Source organism: Mirounga angustirostris, unplaced genomic scaffold (genome assembly GCF_029215605.1).
Source record: "Mirounga angustirostris isolate CCGP_5_RB_7025 unplaced genomic scaffold, mMirAng1.0.hap1 SCAF_4, whole genome shotgun sequence".
Taxonomy (NCBI): domain Eukaryota; kingdom Metazoa; phylum Chordata; class Mammalia; order Carnivora; family Phocidae; genus Mirounga; species Mirounga angustirostris.
The window spans coordinates 88,130,678-88,149,982 of record NW_026991712.1 but is presented as its reverse complement, the minus strand read 5'-3'; the positions used below and the strand labels follow the sequence as shown (position 1 = coordinate 88,149,982).

Here is a 19,305-nt window from a genome sequence, read left to right as displayed (position 1 = left end):
TACGGCCACATGCAGAAGAATGGACCACTTCCTTACACCACACACAAAAATAGACTCCAAATGGATGAAAGACCTAAATGTGAGACAGGAGTCCATCAACGTCCTGAAGCAGAACACAGGCAGCACCCTCTTCGACAGCCACAGACCACTTCTTCCTAGAAACATCACCAAAGGCAAGGGAAGCAAGGGCAAAAATGAACTATTGGAACTTCATCAAGATAAAAAGTTTTTGCATAGCGAAAGAAAGAGTCAACAACACCAAAAGACAACCAACAGAATGGGAGAAGATATTTGCAAATGACATATCAGATAAAGGGCTAGTATCCAAAATCTATAAAGAACTTATCAAACTCAATACCCAAATGATCCAATCAAGAAATGGGCAGAAGACATGAACAGACATTTTTCCAAAGAAGACATCCAAATGGCCAACAGACACATGAAAAAGTGCTCAACATTGCTCTGCATCAGGGAAATCCAAATCAAAACCTCAATGAGATATCACCTCACACCAGTCAGAATGGCTAGAATTAACAAGTCAGGAAACAACAGATTTTGGCAGGGATGCAGAGAAAGAGGAACCCTCCTACATTGTTGGTGGGAATGCAAGCTGGTGCAGTCACTCTGGAAAACAGTATGGAGGTTCCCCAAAAAGTTGAAGATAGAGCTACCTTACAACCCAGCAATTGCACTACTGTGTATTTACCCCAAAGATACAAATGTAGTGATCCAAAGGGGTACGTGCACCCCAATGATTATAGCAGCAATGTCCACAATAGCCAAACTGTGGAAAGAGCCAAGATATCCATCGACAGAGGAATGGATAAAGAAGATATGGTATATACATACAATGGAATATTATGCAGCCATCAAAAGGAATGAAATCTTGCCATTTGCAACAACGTGGATGGAACTGGAGGGTATTATGCTGAGTTAAATAAGTCAATCAGAGAAAGACATGTATCATATGACCTCACTGATATGAGAAATTCTTAATCTCAGGAAACAAACTGAGGGTTGCTGGAGTGGTGGGGGGTGGGAGGGCTGGGGTTTCTGGGTGATAGACATTGGGGAGGGTATGTGCTATGGTGAGCGCTCTTAATTGTGCAAGACTGATGAATCACGGACCTGTACTTGTGAAACAAATAATATATTATATGTTAAAGGAAAAAAAAAAGGTAGTAGGAAGGGAAAAATGAAGGGGTGGAAATCGGAGGGGGAGAGGAACCATGAGAGACGATGGACTCTGAGAAACAAACTGAGGGTTCTAGAAGGAAGGGGTTTTGGGAGATGGGTTAGCCTGGTGATGGGTATTAAAGAGGGCACATATTGAATGGAGTACTAGATGTTATGCACAAACAATGAATCATGGAACACTACATCAAAAACTAATGATATAATGTATGGTGATTAAGATAACATAATAAAATTAAATTTAAAAAAAAGGGCCACATGCATCCCAATGTTCATAGCAGCAATGTCCACAATAGTCAAACTGTGGAAAGAGCCGAGATGCCCTTCAACAGACAAATGGATAAAGAAGATGTTGTCCATATATACAATGGAATATTATCTCAGCCATCAGAAAGGATGAATACCCAACTTTTGCATCAACATGGATGGGACTGGAGGAGATAATGCTAAATGAAATAAGTAAAGCAGAGAAAGTCAATTATCATATGGTTTCACCCATATGTGGAACATAAGGAATAGCATGGAGGCATTAGGAGAAGGAAAGGAAAAACGAAGGAGGAGAAATCAGAGGGGGAGACAAACCATTAGAGACAATGGACTCCGGGAAACAAACTGACGGTTTTAGAGGGGAGTGGGTGGGGTGATGGGTTAGCCCAGTGATGGGTATTAAGGAGGGCACATATTGCATGGAGCACTGGGTGTTATACACAAACATTGAATCATGGAACACTACATCAAAAACTAATGATGTACTCTATAGTGACTAACATAACATAATAAAAAACAGAAAATCATCACTGGAAATTTTTTTTAAAGTTCAACAGTAATTTGCAAAATAAAAGAGTTTAGTTTGGAAGACTATAGTTTTCCAACTCTAAAAAAGGAGACAAAGGAAGTGAACCAAAAATGTATATATAAGATACAAATTACCAATAAACACATGAAGAAAAAACATGTCCTCATTGCAATCAGTAAAGGGAATTCAAATCACTGCACCCAAATACCAACAATTAGAGTAGGAACTTCTTTAAATCATAAAATATTGGTGACTTTTAGGGGCTAAATATTGATGGAAGTGTAAATTGTGACCACCTTTTGAGAGAATAGTTTGGTCTGTGGTTAACTTAAAGTTACTGATGTTCTTTGACTCCTCAATTTCATTTCTAGATATTTATTAAGGAAAAATTTATAAATAGGTACAAAAATATATGTTTAAGAATATTCATGTTGTATATTTAACACAAGAAAAACAAGAGGCAATGTAAGTTGCTAAGACAGGTATGGTTAAATAAGAACTGGTGTCTCATTCAGTGGAATTCCTTGCTACCACTAAATATGACACAGAAAACTTGAAGATTATTTTGTGCCTTTTAAAAAGGTGTTTGTAAAAATCAGGTAAAAATAAATAGTGCTGTATTTACAATAATCCCCATACTGTAAAAATATCTGTATACAAGGGCACTATAATGAAATAGTTAAAAGCCAGATTCCAGAGTCAGAGGTCTTTTTTCTCCCTACCTGAAGACATTGTGTTTGTAGGGGAAACAGTGGAATGACAGATACAAACCTGGGAAGAGAGCTGGCACTGCAGGTGCCAGGACCCCTAGAACCCCTCATTCTCATCCTCGCCATCCACAAACTTGGTGCCTGAAATTGCCCTTCACAGGCTCTGTAGCCTTGAGCAAGTCACTTAACTTCTCTGCACCTTGTACTCCTTATCTGAATATAAAAATAATAATGGTACCCACCTCGCTGAGGCTGAGAGGACTGAATGAGTTAATAACTGGAACATAGTAAGATATGTGTTAGCCATTACTGTCATTGCTTATGTATGCACATGGAAAAATGACTGGAAAGATGTATAATCTAATGATTAGTTCTGCTGGGTGGTGTCACAGTAATGTTTGTTCTTCCTTTTGATATCTTAATTTTCTAAATTTTCTTTCATGTACTTGTAGTACTTTTAATAAGAAAAAGTATATTGCTTAATTAAAATTAAAGAAATCTGAGGCAAATGTCTTGGGAAGAAAGACATGGAATAAAAGTCCAGACCAAGATATAAGAGAACAATGATTTACTAAGAAATTGGGAGTAGGGGGGACCCTAAACTTCGAAAAGCCAGGATTGGGGAACAGAGTACCTAGGCTGATAGTTATTTTATTTATTTATTTTTAAGATTTTATTTATTTATTTGACAGAGAGAGACACAGCGAGAGCAGGAACACAAGCAGGGGGAGTGGGAGAGGGAGAAGCAGGCTTCCCGCTGAGCAGGGAGCCCAATGTGGGACTCGATCCCAGGACCCTGGGATCATGACCTGAGCTGAAGGCAGACACTTAACGACTGAGCCACCCAGGCGCCCTGTGATAGTTATTTTAATATGTCAACTTAGCTAGGCCATGGTACCCAGTTGTTTGGTCAAACATCAGTCTAGATGTTACTGTGAAGGTATTTTTTAGATGTCATTGGCATTTAAATCAGTAGATTTTGAATAAAACAAATTACTCTCCACAATGTGGGTGGGCCTCATCTAATCAGTTAATGGCCTTAAGAGAAAAGGACTGGGGTTCCCCCAAGGGAGAGGGAATTCTCCCCCCAGACTGCCTTTGGATTCAAGACTACAGCATCAACTCTTGACAGAGTTTTCAGCCTGCTGATCAGCCCTGTGAATTTCAGACTTGCCAACTCCAACAATTGTGGGGGAAATTGCCATTTCCTTAACATAAACTCTCTCAATTGGCTGTTTCTCTGGAGAACCCCAACTGATATACAGACCATGTGAAGAAACCAGTGAGAATGATTCTGACACACAACCATCTACACAGCCCCCCAGGAAGTGGTGAGCTAGCCTGTAATTATCGGTGTCCATATCCTCTTCATTATCTGTAGGAACAGTTATTATTATGCTCAAAACAACCAGTCAGAGGGATTATTAGTGCCTGGAAGTGTGTAAGAACACAGCCTTTCTCATTTGAGAAACAAAGGAAAAGCACTCCCCTTCATGGTGGAGCAGAGTTGGTGCTTCCCTGATGGTTTACCTTGAGGATTTCACCTCACACCTTGCAGGGTTTTATGTTTATTTTACACACGTGGCAGCAGGATCAAAGAGAGATAAGCCGAATGGAAGCTGCATTTTGGGAGGGGCGCCTGTGAAACATATGGCACATCCAGACAGAAACAACCCCTAGGTGAGATATAGACTGCAGGTCTGGACACCAGATCTACAAGGCAGTGGCCAAGGGCCCCACTCAATGCTCAGGACTCCAGTAAGAAAACACACAGGGCTTCTTTTAACTCAGATCTTAGGAATAGACAGCAAAATAGCTTATTATGAATGATGGAACCCACATTATTGTATAAATGATTTGAACTTTGACAAAAATATTAATGTAAGCAAAATTACATTCGCAACAAATTACAAAACAATTTACAGAGTGCTTCCGGGGTTAAATGGATTCCCTCCTCACTAAGAATGAGTGAACCATGCAGGTGTGGTCCTCTTTGGGTTTCCCTCTTGTGCTATTCTGGTTCTGTCACCCACTGAACTTCTTCATCAACATACCTCCAAAATGTCACATCCTTGTGCCACAGTTGTTATAGAAATTAAAAGAATGTTCTGGCTTTCTATTTGCAATTGCCCGAAGTTCAGAATTTTCATCAACTTGTAGTTCAAACTATTTCTAAGTCCCATTTTGCTACTGAACAGTGAAATTCATGTTGCAACTTAAGGAGATTTATCTTCTACAGATGGGCACACATGCACACACACACTCATAATTCAACTGTGTTATGTTCTAGTAGTTATTAAAGACCTCCCTCATGACCATAGGAACCTCTGGTTTTTCTGTTTAATCACATCAGTCCCTGTTGTTTAAAGGCCTTGAGCCCAGTCCTGAATAGCAGGTGTTCTGTTATCATAATGTTCTTGACCCATCTTCATGACTGACATCAGACCCCATTATCTACTGACAGCCTACTTTTTTTTTTACCAGTCCCCATGAAAAATGTTTAAGACTCATTATTTTATTTAATCTATAAACCATCCATAGAAGAGGCATTGCATTATATAAGCTCCATTTTTAGAGAAGAGGCCAAGTTTCAGAGAAGTTAAGGGATTTGTCCTAAGTCACTGAGCTCATAAGTGGTAGAGCTGGGATATATCCTCGCATTGGTTGGCCAGCAAAGCCCTTGTTTTCCATTTAACAACAAAACGTCATGCTTGTACAAAGACAGGCTAAGAAGAGAGAGATGCAGAAGCAAGCAGGGAGGCCCAAATTCTTGGTTGGTGACAGCAAAGGAAGAGGCTAAAACTGTCACCTGTGATCCCACATGATATCACCATGCCCACACCTCAGCAAGCTGCTTCTGAGGATTTGCCTTCCCATGGGGCCACCTTGACACATGCCAATATTCCTCAATGTGACCTTTCTCCTAAGTCCTTGTTCCCACACAACTCAGGGGGCTGTGGAAGAGGCCCCATGCTAACAAAAACACATGACTTCCTGCTCAGGGCATTTAGGTTCCCATCTTCTCCCAGCCCTCCGTGGAGGCAGCTGTGTGGTGAGAGGCCCACCGAGCCAGGAACAAAAACTCATAGGTCCAGTCCTATCTCCACCCAAAACTGTGTGACTTTGTCCATGTCCCCTCTTTGAAACTCAGGTGCCTCCTATGGAATATGGGAATATGAAGAAGAAGCTTTCAGAGTGTTTGTGAGAGGTTAAGATAGTGGGTGTCGGGAGTCACCATAGCATAGTGACCAGCACACAGTCAGTGCTCAGTCCTGAGCTGGTGGATCTTGGCTCTGGTGACTGCTCCCTGGAGTCAGCTGCTACCACTATCCAGCGTTGCAGGCCTTAGGCCTTGCCCATGACCAGTTCCCATAGATGGTGGGTGAGGGTCTCCACACTGGTATGCTTAGAAGAAAGTGACTTCTGTCCTGGTCACTTGGCCAGAACATATTTAGAAAACAAGAGCACACACATGTGCAGGATAGGAATTCCTTATGCAGCAATGATGGGCATGTACGTGGACTCATGGGACCCTCACAATAATTGCAAAGGCTACCAGGCATTGAAAGCCTTCAATTCTGGAACCAGGGAGTGAAAGCACATTCTTAGCACTCAGGTGGGAGGACCGGGCACCAGACGGTTTGTCACTGCCCCAGAGAACCCCACAGCAGCTCTACATGCTGAGAACTGGAGTCAGGCTCACTGCAAGGCCATGTCACTTTTGCCCCACAAAAGTTGTGTAAATTGAATATCATTTCCTTCTGTTTCATAGATTTACTTTGTATTGACCTGCAGATAAAGTTAATATAATGTTAAGTAAATGTTAGCTTTATCTACATTTGATCTGAAATAGTTAATGATGTATAAACTGATACAAAGGTAAGTGAAGGAAGTCTGTGGTAAATCCTTTTATGGAAAAATAAACATACCTTCATTAGGGAATAATCACCCACTGTGTTTTTTCTAATCTCTATTTTTGGATTTTCCAAAATGTATGCATTATCCATTATTTATAGATTAGAGCTTTTTAAAAGGGCAGAATGAGTGATCCACATGAGCAGTAATTTTGTGTACATTCCTTTTGTCCATATTCAAAAGGACTACTCATTACTACTTCATATTACAACAATAATAGTGCTCCATGCAGGTTTTAGACTTCATCAGTTTAGAAGGCACTTCTACACTGGCTGTGTATTGTTAATTCATAATAACCAAATGACACAAACAGAGGTTGTCACTAGTTTATAGATAAGGAAAGAGGGGCTCAGCAAGTAAGTGAAGCCAGGGAGCCAGTGAAGCAGTGGGGCCATGCTGGTCCTTTCTGCTCTCAGAGATAAGAACATGCCTGTGTGCCTTCTTGTCTTCCTAACATCACAGTGGTCTGAAGACGATGAACGTGACATTTGCCAATAGCCAGCAGCCCCTAGAATGACCTCAGGCCCACAGCACACTGCACCTCACCCTCTCTTTCCGTTAGATTAGGACTGTATTTCCAGGCCCCAAAACCAACTAACTCTTAATGGCTTTCCCTTTGTATATCCACAGTGTCCCTTTGTCATTCAGTGTGCTCAGAACACCCTGTCATCACCTTTTAATCCTGGCTACCTCCCTGGGAGGGATAGGCACTTTGATCAATGAAGGAGGAAATAGTTCAAAGCTGACCAACCCCAGGGGAGGCCAGCACAGACAGGTTTGTGGGGTTTGTAGGGAGACCAGCACAAATCCGGTTCATCCTGATGAGAGCTGCCTTGGAGCTTTGCCCCAGTTTCGTCCTGGGATTTCCTGTAGAAACAGAAGCTAGGCTAATGCCTCTCCAGAGTTAATATTCTCATGTGTAACACCGTGGTTTGGTTTTGCTGTCGCTTTAATTTTCTATAAATGGACTCATACCATGTAGATTGTGTGACTGGCTTTTTTCGTTGAAATTTATGTGAGAGTCACCCATGTTGCTATATATAACAGTTTTGCATTTTCACTGATGTATGGAATTCTATTACATGAATATGCTTGGCATTACATTTATTTCATATTTCCTGACTAAACTTAGGGTATTATATCCTGAAATCTTTAAACATGGTTAAATGACTAGGGGGAAAAAAACCCACCTGTTAAAGAAAATATTTTCCTAAACATGATGAAATGGCATTGCACTAAACCATGGACTAGAAGGCCTACGTGAAAGCAAGTAGAACCACTTTAGGACCAGAGGATTGAATTTAGAGGCTGCCATACAAGAACAAAAGCCCAAATCAGGCTATAAGATTATTCCAGGAAAGACCCCACTGTCCTGCATCACCCTCAGATCCGAAGGCCTCAGTTTACCACAGACCTCTCTGTGTGCGCCTACTTCTTCACACCCTTCACTTCTGAATTAGAATCCCACGCGGATGTGTCTGGTGACCAGGTCCACTGCTCAGATGCCAGCACCCTGTAAGCCTATCAGCAAGGCAGGGAAAGGGAGTTTTCTGGCCTCTAGGCAGGTCCAAATTTTGACCAGAGATTATGACAGGAATAAAGACATGCTGGGAAGTGTCTTGCCTATTCCCATTACATTTATTTATTTTTTTAAATTTTATTATGTTATGTTAGTCACCATACAATACATCATTGTTTTTTGATGTGGTGATCCATGATCCACTGTTTTCGTATAACACCCAGTGCTCCATGCAGTACGTGTCCTCCTTAATATCTATCACAGGGCTAACCAATCCCCCCTCCCCCCTCCCCTCTAAAACCCTGTTTGTTTCTCAGAGTCCATAGTCTCTCATGGTTCATCTCTCCTTCCAATTCCTTCCCCCCATTTTTCCCTTCCTTCTCCTAATGTCCTCCATGCTATTCCTTATGTTACACAAATAAGTGAAACCATATGATAATTGACTTTCTCTGCTTGACTTATTTCACTTAGCAAAATCTCCTTCAGTCCCATCCATGTTGATGTAAAAGTTGGGTATTCATCCTTTCTGATGGCTGAGTAATATTCCATTGTATATATGGACCACATCTTCTTTATCTATTCATATGTTGAAGGGCATCTCGGCTCTTTCCACAGTTTGGCTATTGCGGACATTGTTGCTATGAACACTGGGGTGCATATGGCCCTTCTTTTCACTACATCTGTGTCTTTGGGGTAAATACCCAGGAGTGCAATTGCTGGGTCATCAGGTAGCTCTATTTTTAAATTTTTGAGGAACATCCACACTGTTTTCCAAAGTGGCTGTACCAACTTGCATTCCCACCAACAGTGTAAGAGGGTTCCCCTTTCTCCACAACCTCCCCAACATTTGTTGTTTCTTTCCCTGTCCATTTTTGCCATTCTAACTGGTGTAAGGTGTTATCTCAATGTGGTTTTGATTTGAATTTCCCTGATGGCTAATGATGATGAACATTTTTTCATGTGTCTGTTAGCCATTTGTTTGTCTTCTTCAGAGAAGTGTCTTTTCATATCTTCTGCCCACTTTTTGCCTTGATTATTTGTTTTTTGGGTGTTGAGTTTGAGAAGTTCTTTATAGATCTTGGATACCATTACATTTAAATCAGCAAACCTTTGGTACCACCAGAACTGTGCAGACTTCTGAGCGCTGATGAGGCATAAAAAGGAAAAACTCCCCCACCTCCCATGATATTTCTCCTTTTTCTCAATGGGAAGGAGGTTGGAACCTTCTGGTTTGCTTGTTCTAGAAGCTCTGTCTTTGGGTTGAACACCTAGCTCTGGGAAATTCAGACTCCCTTTCAAATGACAGCTTCCAGCTTTCCTGGCTAATGGTAATGACATTATTAGTCACATGCTCACCGTCTGCATAGGACTCAGAGACACAGTGGAATCAACACCACCTGTCAGGTTGGGGATTAGGCCCATAATGTGTAATAGATACTCACTAAGACATTGCAAACTGTGTCAACAGGCATGACTCAGGTATCTGCCTAATCCTCCCTGCCATATCCGGGGTTGAACTTGAGCATCTGGGCTTCCAGGATGCTCTAACCAGGACCCAGGTGGGGTGGGTTTGGGAGAAGAGACCACATTTGGGGCAGAGAAAGAAAAAGGAGGCCCAGAACGTCCACTGTTCTTTTTCTCTCTGATAGCTGTGTCCTCATCCTGTGCCTCATTTAGGATGTGTAGGCAGTGCATGGACAGGTGACTTCTCTCACCACACGTGATACTGCAGGCAATGCTCTCTGGCTTTCAGACCTGTTTTTGTTCTTTTCTGAGGGTGAAACCCAAGATTATGGAATTTTTCCATCTTCAGCTTTTTGGAGGAAACTCAAATGGCCACCCTCCAATCATTCTTTCCTGCCAGTCCCCTGTCCCATGTCACCATTCTGTGATCCAGGGTGCAGGTGAAGGTATCTGGTTTTACAGATTTACATTTTACAACACCTTGTCTTCCATTATTAAATAATTCTTTGGGATGTTCATGGTCTGTTCTCCCAGCTAGACTGATTCCCTGGGAAGCAGAATTTTATTCTTCATTTGTAGCCCACTAAATGTAGCAAAGATAGGCTGTTAGGTGCTTGTAGAAATAAATGAAGTGAACATCAGTAACGATTTCTGAGCGAGTGTGTAAGAAGGAATCAAAGTAAAAAACTGAGTTTGTTTTGTTGAGATATTTCTGTTTATTCCAAGGCAAAGTGAACATATGATAAGAGTTTGATTCAACTTCGGACAAGGTTCCGGGCAGACCCAAGGGATGTGACTACTAAGTAAAGCCACTCATTTGTAATAACTCTTCACAAACTTCACAAACTAACACTTTTACATCCTCAGAGACTGTCAGTCCCATCCCTCACACGCCCTCATCTCCCTCAGCCCCAAACATTCATGCCAGCCACCTCCCGAGGCTCAGTCCTGTCCCATGGAAAGACACAGGCTTGGAGGCAGGCAGACCTAAGATCAAATTTAATTCTATCACTTTCTAGGTATGTGACCTTGTGTAGTTTACTTAACCTCTCTGTACCTCAGTTTCTTCATCAGTAAATTGGATGTAATGATACCTACCTCAGAGTTACCTCATAGATAAAGCACCTGGCTTGTTACTTCCCAAACTTACTTTCCCTTAGTTCCCAAACCTTTCTGGAGGTTCAAAGCCCCTTCAGATAAGGCTTACCACACCACTCACAGCAGGAAGGTCTAATCTGCAGGACCCCGTTTTATTCCCCAACCTCCCTCTCACACTGGCCTTCTCTGAACTGACCAGTTTACCATAGCAACCTCTGGGATGGGGTATCCCACCAGGGACTGGAGCCAGCCCCTCTCCATGCAGATGGCCCTCCTGCAGGCTGCATCTCACCCTGTGCTCTGCTCCTTTTACTGGGGCTTGTGCTGTGGCTGCAGGGCTGCCCTCCCTCTGCCAGTCTTTGCAGTCAAGGCCCTTACTGCACTTTCCCATCCTGACCGTCACTGCCTTTCCTGTGGGCTGCATGCAGACAAGTTACTGTGAAGATGCCTTTCCAGAAGCTACATATACTTTCTGCAAAAATGTGTGTTAGGAGCCCATTTGGGACTTGGCTTCAGAGCTCAGAATGCTTACTTCTCATCACCCTCCAGCATGGTTGTTCTTCATCCACAGAGAACAAATTTGATGTTTGTAAAGTGCCACATTGTAATAGAGGGGAAACGTGGCCAGAAATTGAAGGCTCTGGTGCACCCATCCCTTCTCCAGAGTGGCCACTTCTCCAAGGGTTCTTGGTGTCTTCATTTATAAAAAGGGGCTTACTTATGAGGAGCCAACAAAATGAGGTGGTAATGAAAATTAAATCAAAGCAAAGCAAATCAAGCACTAATTGCCAGTACTGTTAACCTCTTGGGGACTTTCTCCTGGGACTGCCAGGCTATAAACTCTGTAAGAGTAGAAACTGCTGGCATCCTGTTCCACACTGTTTCCCTCAGGCCTGGCCCTATGTCTGAAATGGAATAAGCTCTCCATAAATACTTGCTGATTGGTTGACCAGTTGAGTTCCCCATCTTTTCAACGAAGGGGTTGCACTTAATTATCTTAAGCCTCTTCTCCCACCAGCTGTAAAATGCTGCCTACCCACAAGATGGGGCTGGGGACAGCTATTAACTTTTTTTGTTTTAATCAAAAATGAGACCCAACCAAAAAGAAATGAGATTGAATTTCTTGCATGTCTCATAAATTTAGCATGAAAGGCAATTACAAAACAAGAATTCCAAGAATGTTCTAAGTAATGGCAACATTGCCAGAAAAACATGTAAAGCTTCCCAAAGTAGCCACTTTGGAAAGGGTAACCCTCAATAGATGGAAATATTTTAAAATGTTTGTATTTAAAAAAAAAAAAGGAGTCCCATGACTTTGCAGTCACATGGAGATGGAGAGTGTTCACCGGGAACCCAGACCTGTGCTGAGCACTGCTGAGCCCATTACTTCTGACATGAGGAGACAGACCCAGGGAGGGATTCAGGAAGGACACCCAGTGTAGTAAGAGGGCCTGCTCATTAAGCCAACACAGCAACATGTCAGCAAGTAAAACAGACAAGAAGGGAAGTGGGGCTGGGCGAGGCCAAACCTTGGATGAATCAAGCCTTCCCATGGGGTGGGGATGGCCTATCTAAAACACTAGCCTCCATTAAATCCCCTATAAAAGGTTCCTCTGCTGCTGACCTGGTACTCCATACATTGCCTAACAGCCACTTGTTCATCCTGCCTGTGTATTAGGTAAGTGCCCTCCTGAGGAACCTCTTTCTATTCTCAGTGTCTTGGTGATCTGAGCTCATAAAACCAGGCTGTCAGATCCAGGCCGTAGGTGTCAGCTGGGGGCAGAAAGTATCCGCTCTGACTGGGCCTCAGGCAAACTGGGTGTGTGCACGTGGGAGAGGATATTCTTCTGAAGGCATGAGGCTCTTTCCTTCTCCCCTGTGGCTAGCCTGGCAGCAGCTTCTCCTCCTGAAGCCTGTTTTAGCAGCAGCAATAGAACCACCCATGTGCCTTCCTGTACATCAAAGGTGTCTTATTCTTAAGGTTCTGGAAGCCTCTTGGCAGTGCTCAGAGTCTGTGAGGCCAGAATCAGGTTACTCCTGCCAGCCCGACAATGGGCTTGAAACTTCTCACAGAGGAAGGGGCTTACATGGCGGTTCTCCACCACTTCAGGGCCATATTTAGGCAAGATGAGTTTGTAGATTTATCCGAAAGGATCTGAAGTGTAACTAAAAAGTCATCTTATTATTTTTACTATTTATAGGCCAGAGGTTAAGGTTTGCCATGTGGTAAACAACAACAACAAAAAACAGGATCTTTTCATTTCTCTGTTGAGATACAATATTCTGAGTTTTGTACCTTGATGTATAAAGGCAAAGTCTGTCTGAAATTTTTGCCTTCTGGGGGCTAGAAAGGACACCGCCTGAAGAGCCCACCTGGGGTCTGTAGCCTTTGGCCACGTTGTCCCACCTTCCCCAGTGCCAAGTCTTCCTCCTTCCTGCTTCCCCTCATTCTCCTGCCTCTGCACCCAGGCCTTCCTTCTCTCATGCCTTCTCCTTTCCATCTCATGGTGCCCTCTCCCAGTGTCCCAGCTTCTGCAGCCTTCTATCGCCCCCTGCATTTGAAACTTGCCATCTCCAATGCCATCTCCTGGTCTCTGAGGCTTCTGCTTTAATGCACCTCCAAGTCCCTTTGCCTCTTGCCCAACCAGCTGCACCCAAGACTCACTTTAAGCTATGCCCAGATCCCTGGCTAACGAGAAGGAAAATCTCTCCCTTCATTTTGGAGCCATTCCTCACAGGCCAACAGCACTGTGGACTGGCAGGAGCCACACACCTATGGGCAGACTGACCTCCCTTACAGGTCCCAGTGCTGAGGATAGAAGTCAAGTTCAGAGGAACTTAGTACTTGGAGCATTGCCAATAGCTGGTAACCCAGCCTCTTCCTGAACACCTACCCAAAAGGCAGCAAGAAAGGGTGGAGTCAGGCCCCTGGTGTTCCTGCTTGGCTCCACCCGAGGCAGGGGTTGACTTACATATGTATTTATTGCCTGTCAGTGTTCCCAGCAGGACCCTAACATCATATGACAGACAACCATTGACTGGATAGACTGTCCACAGGGAACAGTCTAGAAGGCTTATTGCATTTGGGTTAAGGAGATACGGGTTCTTGGGTTTCTTGGTTCCCCCAAGCTGTGGGGCCTTGAGCAAATCACCTAACTTCTCTGAACCTGTTTCCTCACCTATAAAAAAGTGGAGATAATAAGGAGTACAAGAGATGATGCATATGGAAATGCTTTGTGAGCAGTAGTTTACATAGATGTATAAACATTAGGTATGTGTATAATAATATCACAATGATATTTAAAAGCTGCCACTTAGTATAAGCCAGCATCTGCCAAATACTTTACATGAATTATCCCTTTTAATCTTCACAATAATCCTATTGAGTGTACTTGATAGGATTACCTTCATTTCACAATAAGTAAACCGAGGCATGGAAAGGCAAAGCAACCTACCCTAGCTCACCTGACAGGTAGGTGGTGAAGCTAGCATAAAAGTCCTGACTCTGGAGCCTGCCACTAACCATGGTGTGCCCCTCCTTCCCATTCATAAAATCCATTAAGTAGGAAAGGGGAGGGAAGACCCAGACAGAGACACCGGAAGCAGAGCTGAAAATGCAAGAGACCTAGAAGAAGGAGGAGGAAACACCAAAGTTGATTTTGGAGCCCCCATGGGGGCTTTGTTTCTGTCTCCAGCTTGAGTCCAAAGATGCCTCAGTTATTGCGAAACATTAATGGGATTATCGAAGCCTTCAGGCGCTACGCCAGGACCGAGGGCAGCTGCACTGTGCTCACCCGGGGGGAGCTGAAAAGGCTCCTGGAACATGAGTTTGCTGATGTCATTGTGGTATGGTGTGCCCGGCCAGGTGGGGAGGGCCAGAAAGGAGAGAGGAAACAGGTTTACCTGCAGATGCTTTGCCTCAGGAATCTGAGGAGGCAGCCATTGGATACAGGCCCACCAAGCCTCCTGGCAGCTGTGCAGGCTGAAAGAGGGAAGGCAAAGGAAAAAGAGACAGTCACAGGAGTTGACAGGCCTGCTCCTTAGAGAAAATACTTTGACTTCAATTAATTCTAATTTGGAGACAAGGTGAAAGGACTCACAGGGGACAGCTCAGAGAGAAACAGAGCCTTTGAATATTCTAGAAATGAAAGTAATTGTTGCTTTCTGCTGCTTCTGATATAGTAACTACTTCTTATGTCTATCAGAAATGTGATCACCCATTAATAAGAATTCATTAGAAGCATAGCTCTGTGTCTTGCAGTTGCTCAAAAATATTAGCTGAGTGGTCACATCAGAAATGAGTTTTGGAGGGCAGGTTGGTTATTATCAGCTGGGGGGACACTCTGAGAGCCCCTCTCCACTCCCCCAACCACTGGCAAAGCAGACCCAGGGCCTTGAGGCATTTCCCTGTTTCTCCCTGTCTGGTTTGCATCTAAAGCAACCAGGATGATGGTCTTAGAGACTGCAATGTATAGACACAACAGAATGCATACTCAGGGCAACGTGTGGTCCCACCAGACCCCACCCACCCCATCTTCAAAAAACACCTGAGCCTCAGTGACGATCTCACAGAATCCTCTTGGGGCCATGTTCCTGCTATGCTTCTTCTGGTGTTGGGCTTGCTGGAGAGAATCCTGTTCAATGCCAGGTGCCAGGGGCCATGGAAAACCCAAAGAATCATTATGAGCTCAATCATTTCATTCATTCTTCATTGAATCTTGATCCAGTTCTCCTATAGCCCAGAAATTATGCCAGGCACAGAAGATACAAAACAAAAGGTGCTTTCTACCCTTGCAAGAGGGGCAGGACTGCACACTGAAAGTGATTTCATGTTAGGGCTGCTGTAGCTATGTGAGTGGTGTGGGCCCAGCACAGGTGGGCTCCGTTCAGGGGTGGGAAGCCTGAAAGCTGAGTGCACTGGCCCAACCACACTTTCTTCAGGGGAGAGATGCTGATTTGGCCTCTTCTCCACAGGAACCCCACGATCCTGCCACTCTGGATGAAGTCCTGCGCCTGCTGGATGAAGATGATACAGGGACTGTGGAATTCAAGGAATTCCTGGTCCTGGTGTTTAAAGTTGCCCAAGCCTGTTTCAAGACAATGAGCGAGAGTCCTGCAAGGGCTTGTGGATCTCAAGAGTGTAGAAGCCTTCCCACTGGGGCCTCACAAGAGCTGGGGAAAGAACAGAGCAGGAGAGCTGAAGTGGGGCAGGCTAGGGAAGGACAGCATCAAGAGGGGAGCCAATGTGGACAGAGCACTCAGGCCTCCAGAGGACAGGCAGGGATTGGGGCTCAGACCCATGGTCAGGATCTTGACCAGGACAGGCAGTCTGAATCTCAGAGACAAGAGAGACAGAGTCAGCAGACACAAGCTGGGGGACATGTGCAGCAGACCCAGAGAGTGGGAGAAGCCAAGAGTCACCAGACCAGACAGAGGGAGTCAGAGAGACAGTCACAGACCAGGAAACAGGACAGAACACACCAGACAAGTGACCCAGTGACTGGAACTGGAACTCAGACACAGAGAGATGCAACCCAGACTGTGGAGCAGGACAGGAGCCATCAGATAGGAAGCCCTGGCACACAACCACAGAAGTCCACCCATGGCCAGACCAGAGGGACTGAGGTCCATGGTCAAGACAGGAGCCAGACAAGCCAAATAGTGACAGGAGAACACGTTCAGACACCAGGAGGTGCCACCCGGGCCATGGAGCAGGATAGGAGCTGTCAAAAAGGAAGGCCTGGCACACAGCCACAGAAGTCCACCCATGGCCAGACCAGAGGGACTGAGGTCCATGGTCAAGACAGGAGCCAGACAAGCCAGATAGTGACAGGAGAACATGTTCAGACACCAGGAGCTGCCACCCAGGCCATGGAGCAGGACAGGAGCAGTCAGATAGGAAGCCCTGGCACACAGCCACAGGAATCCACCCATGGCCAGACCAGAGGGACTGAGGTCCAGGGTCAAGACAGGAGCCAGACAAGCCAGATAGTGACAGGAGAACATGTTCAGACCCTGGGAGGTGCTGCCCAGGCCATGGAGCAGGACAGGAGCCGTCCAATAGGAAGCCCGGGCACACAGCCACAGGAGTCCACCCATGGCCAGACCAGAGGGACTGAGGTCCAGGGTCAAGACCGGTACCAAACAAGTGAAGTGGTGACAGGAGAACACATTCAGACACAAGCAGGGTCACAAACCCAGACACACACCCAGACCATGGAGCAGGACAGAAGCCAAACTGCAAGTCACATAGGGGATAGAGATGAGGGACAGACCCAGAGGCAGTCAGGCAGTGGTCAAAGATGGACACAAGTGAGCTTCTATGAGGCAGGAGAGAGGAAGCTGGGAGGACAGACCCAGGCTGGGTCAAGCACTCTGACAGGCAGACAGGACTGGAGCAGCACTCACCCAAGGTGTACTGTGACAGGTGGGCAGGGAGAGAGAGAACCCACAGTGGTTACCCAGGAGTGGGTGGATGACCACAGAAGGGAGATGGTGATCCCAACGCAGAACCAGGGCAGCCTGCACACTGGCATGCCTTCAGCCCAGGGCCAGGAGACAGCCCAGCCAGAAGGGAAGCAAGGCCTCACAGCCAGGGGGCTATATTCCTACTTCAAGAGCAACAAGCTGTGAATGTCCCAGCCCCAGACTAAAGTGCCCAATACTGGAAGAAGACAGCTTCTTCTTCAAGGTTGGCTTGTCCTGCCCTGACCAGTCCAGTTGGCATGTCTCTGGACATCAGTTCTTAATCACGTGTTTCTCTCTTAGGTCTTTCTCAATGAAAACATTTCTGCAAGGTGCTTTCTATCCTAAACTCCTCTGAGCTGCTCTGCTGTACAGACACCCTCAGGAACAGGAAGACACAGAGCTAGTCAACCATTTGTGCCAAATTCACCTTAGTTTGTGGGAGGTTTCAGAGCTACTTTTATCTCTTCCATCTGTCCATTGCCCCATCTATCCTAATGCACCAATAAAACCTTCCTAAGCAACTAGGCTCCGTGTCCCTTTCAATCACTATTGACATGATGGGTTAAGGGCTACAAGGCTGTGATAATGAACTCAACATGGCCCCTACCCTAGAAGAGCATCTGGTTGAGAAAATATTGCACAAGATTCCAAGAGTTACAAAAATGTGAAGAGAGTAGATATCATATTTTTATACTTGGCAGAGATGGATCAGAAAAGTTTTCAACTAGAAAAGGCTTTTTTGCAATGCCCTTAAAAAACAAGCAGGATTGGGGCACCTGGGTGGCTCAGTTGGTTAAGCGACTGCCTTCGGCTCAGGTCATGATCCTGGAGTCCCTGGATCGAGTCCCGCATCGGGCTCCCTGCTCAGCAGGGAGTCTGCTTCTCCCTCTGACCCTCCCGACCCTCCCCCCTCTCATGTGCTCTCTCTCTCAGTCTCTCTCTCTCAAATAAATAAATAAAATCTTTAAAAAAAAAAAACAAGCAGGATTTAGGTAGGTAGGTAGGCTCTAATTCTAGAGTGTTAAGTCTCTGTTCACATGTAAGTTCACATAGGAAGGCCGACTTAAGGTTACTAATAAATGGAAGAAGGCCACTGAGGACTGTGTAGGAGAAAAGGGAAAGGCATGTGCTACCAGGAACTGAGCCAAGAACTAGAGCCCTTGCTCCTCCTCTGTGTCAGCTCTGACCTTTCATTACATCTCACCTGCTGGATATGAACAAGTTCTGGGGTAGAAATTCTTAACTCTGGTTTATTGTACTAATCACCTCAGAGGTAGTTTTTAAAATATAGATTTATCCACCTAACTTCAGAAGCACTGGGTCCACAGGTTTCGAGTAGAGCCTATGAAAACTGTGTAAAAACTATAAGGGGACTTCTGCTTCTGGCAGAAGCAGATTGAGAGATTGAGAGAACAAACTGCACAAGTAGAGGGAGAGAAGAGGCCACATCATGGAAGATAGGAGGTGCAGGGATGTGATTTAGGGGAGAAAAGAGTCATGGAAGCTACAGAGGGGAGGGAGCCCTGATCAGGTAGAGAGGAGAGAGAGAGAGAGAACAGGGTGCAGAGCATTGCACAAGAACAACACTTCCCCAAAATCATTGATGGAGAAAACAAGAGGGGCTGATTATTGCACGTTTTTATAAGCAATGGAGCTCAAAGTCTGATGTTTTAGAAGTCCACACCATCACCAGGGTGGAGCCTGGTAGGTGTAGAGGCATTCCTGTGGAGAAGGAGAGTGGAGGCCAGGAGCAGGAAGCATGGTCTGAGGATCCCTGGGTTGCACTGGGAGAGACAGTTCCCCTTCTTGGAGTGCTTTTGGGAGAGATGGCATGGCCTTTCTGGGGACAAAAGAGCCAGTGAGCTCTGTTATAAGCATAGGAGCAGAGACCCCTTCTGAGGAGAGCCAGCCTGGACTCTGGCTTTTTGCTGCACTCTAAACTCTAAACTTCAAGCTCCTGCACATTCCTGTAACTGCCTTCAGGAACAAACCAGTACCAGCCCCAGCATAGTAAGACCCTCCCCCAGAACATCAGCATGGGTCTGTGCTCCACCAGCTCTCTAAAATGTGGAGTTTTGAAGCCCAGCCAGCATGCTTGAGATAAAACACAGGAGCACTGCACTTCCAAGTGGACAGACAAC

At 45.0% G+C, this 19,305-nt stretch overlaps 1 protein-coding gene across 1 annotated transcript; it reads left to right on the top strand.

Moving 5' to 3' along the window:
- Window positions 1-14,404: 14,404 nt before the first annotated feature.
- CRNN (cornulin) lies at window positions 14,405-17,329 on the top strand. Its single transcript, XM_045870673.1, has 2 exons — window positions 14,405-14,542; window positions 15,671-17,329. The coding sequence occupies exons 1-2, from the start codon at window positions 14,405-14,407 to the stop codon at window positions 17,327-17,329; spliced, it is 1,797 nt and encodes a 598-aa protein (XP_045726629.1).
- The last annotated feature ends 1,976 nt before the right edge of the window (window positions 17,330-19,305 follow it).

Bases quoted from the DNA above. Each gene is read 5' to 3' on its own strand.
- CRNN (XM_045870673.1), top strand. From the start codon at position 14,405: ATGCCTCAGTTATTGCGAAACATTAATGGGATTATCGAAGCCTTCAGG. The intron at 14,543-15,670 runs GTATGGTGTGCC...TCTTCTCCACAG, and splicing joins AGTTTGCTGATGTCATTGTG to GAACCCCACGATCCTGCCAC.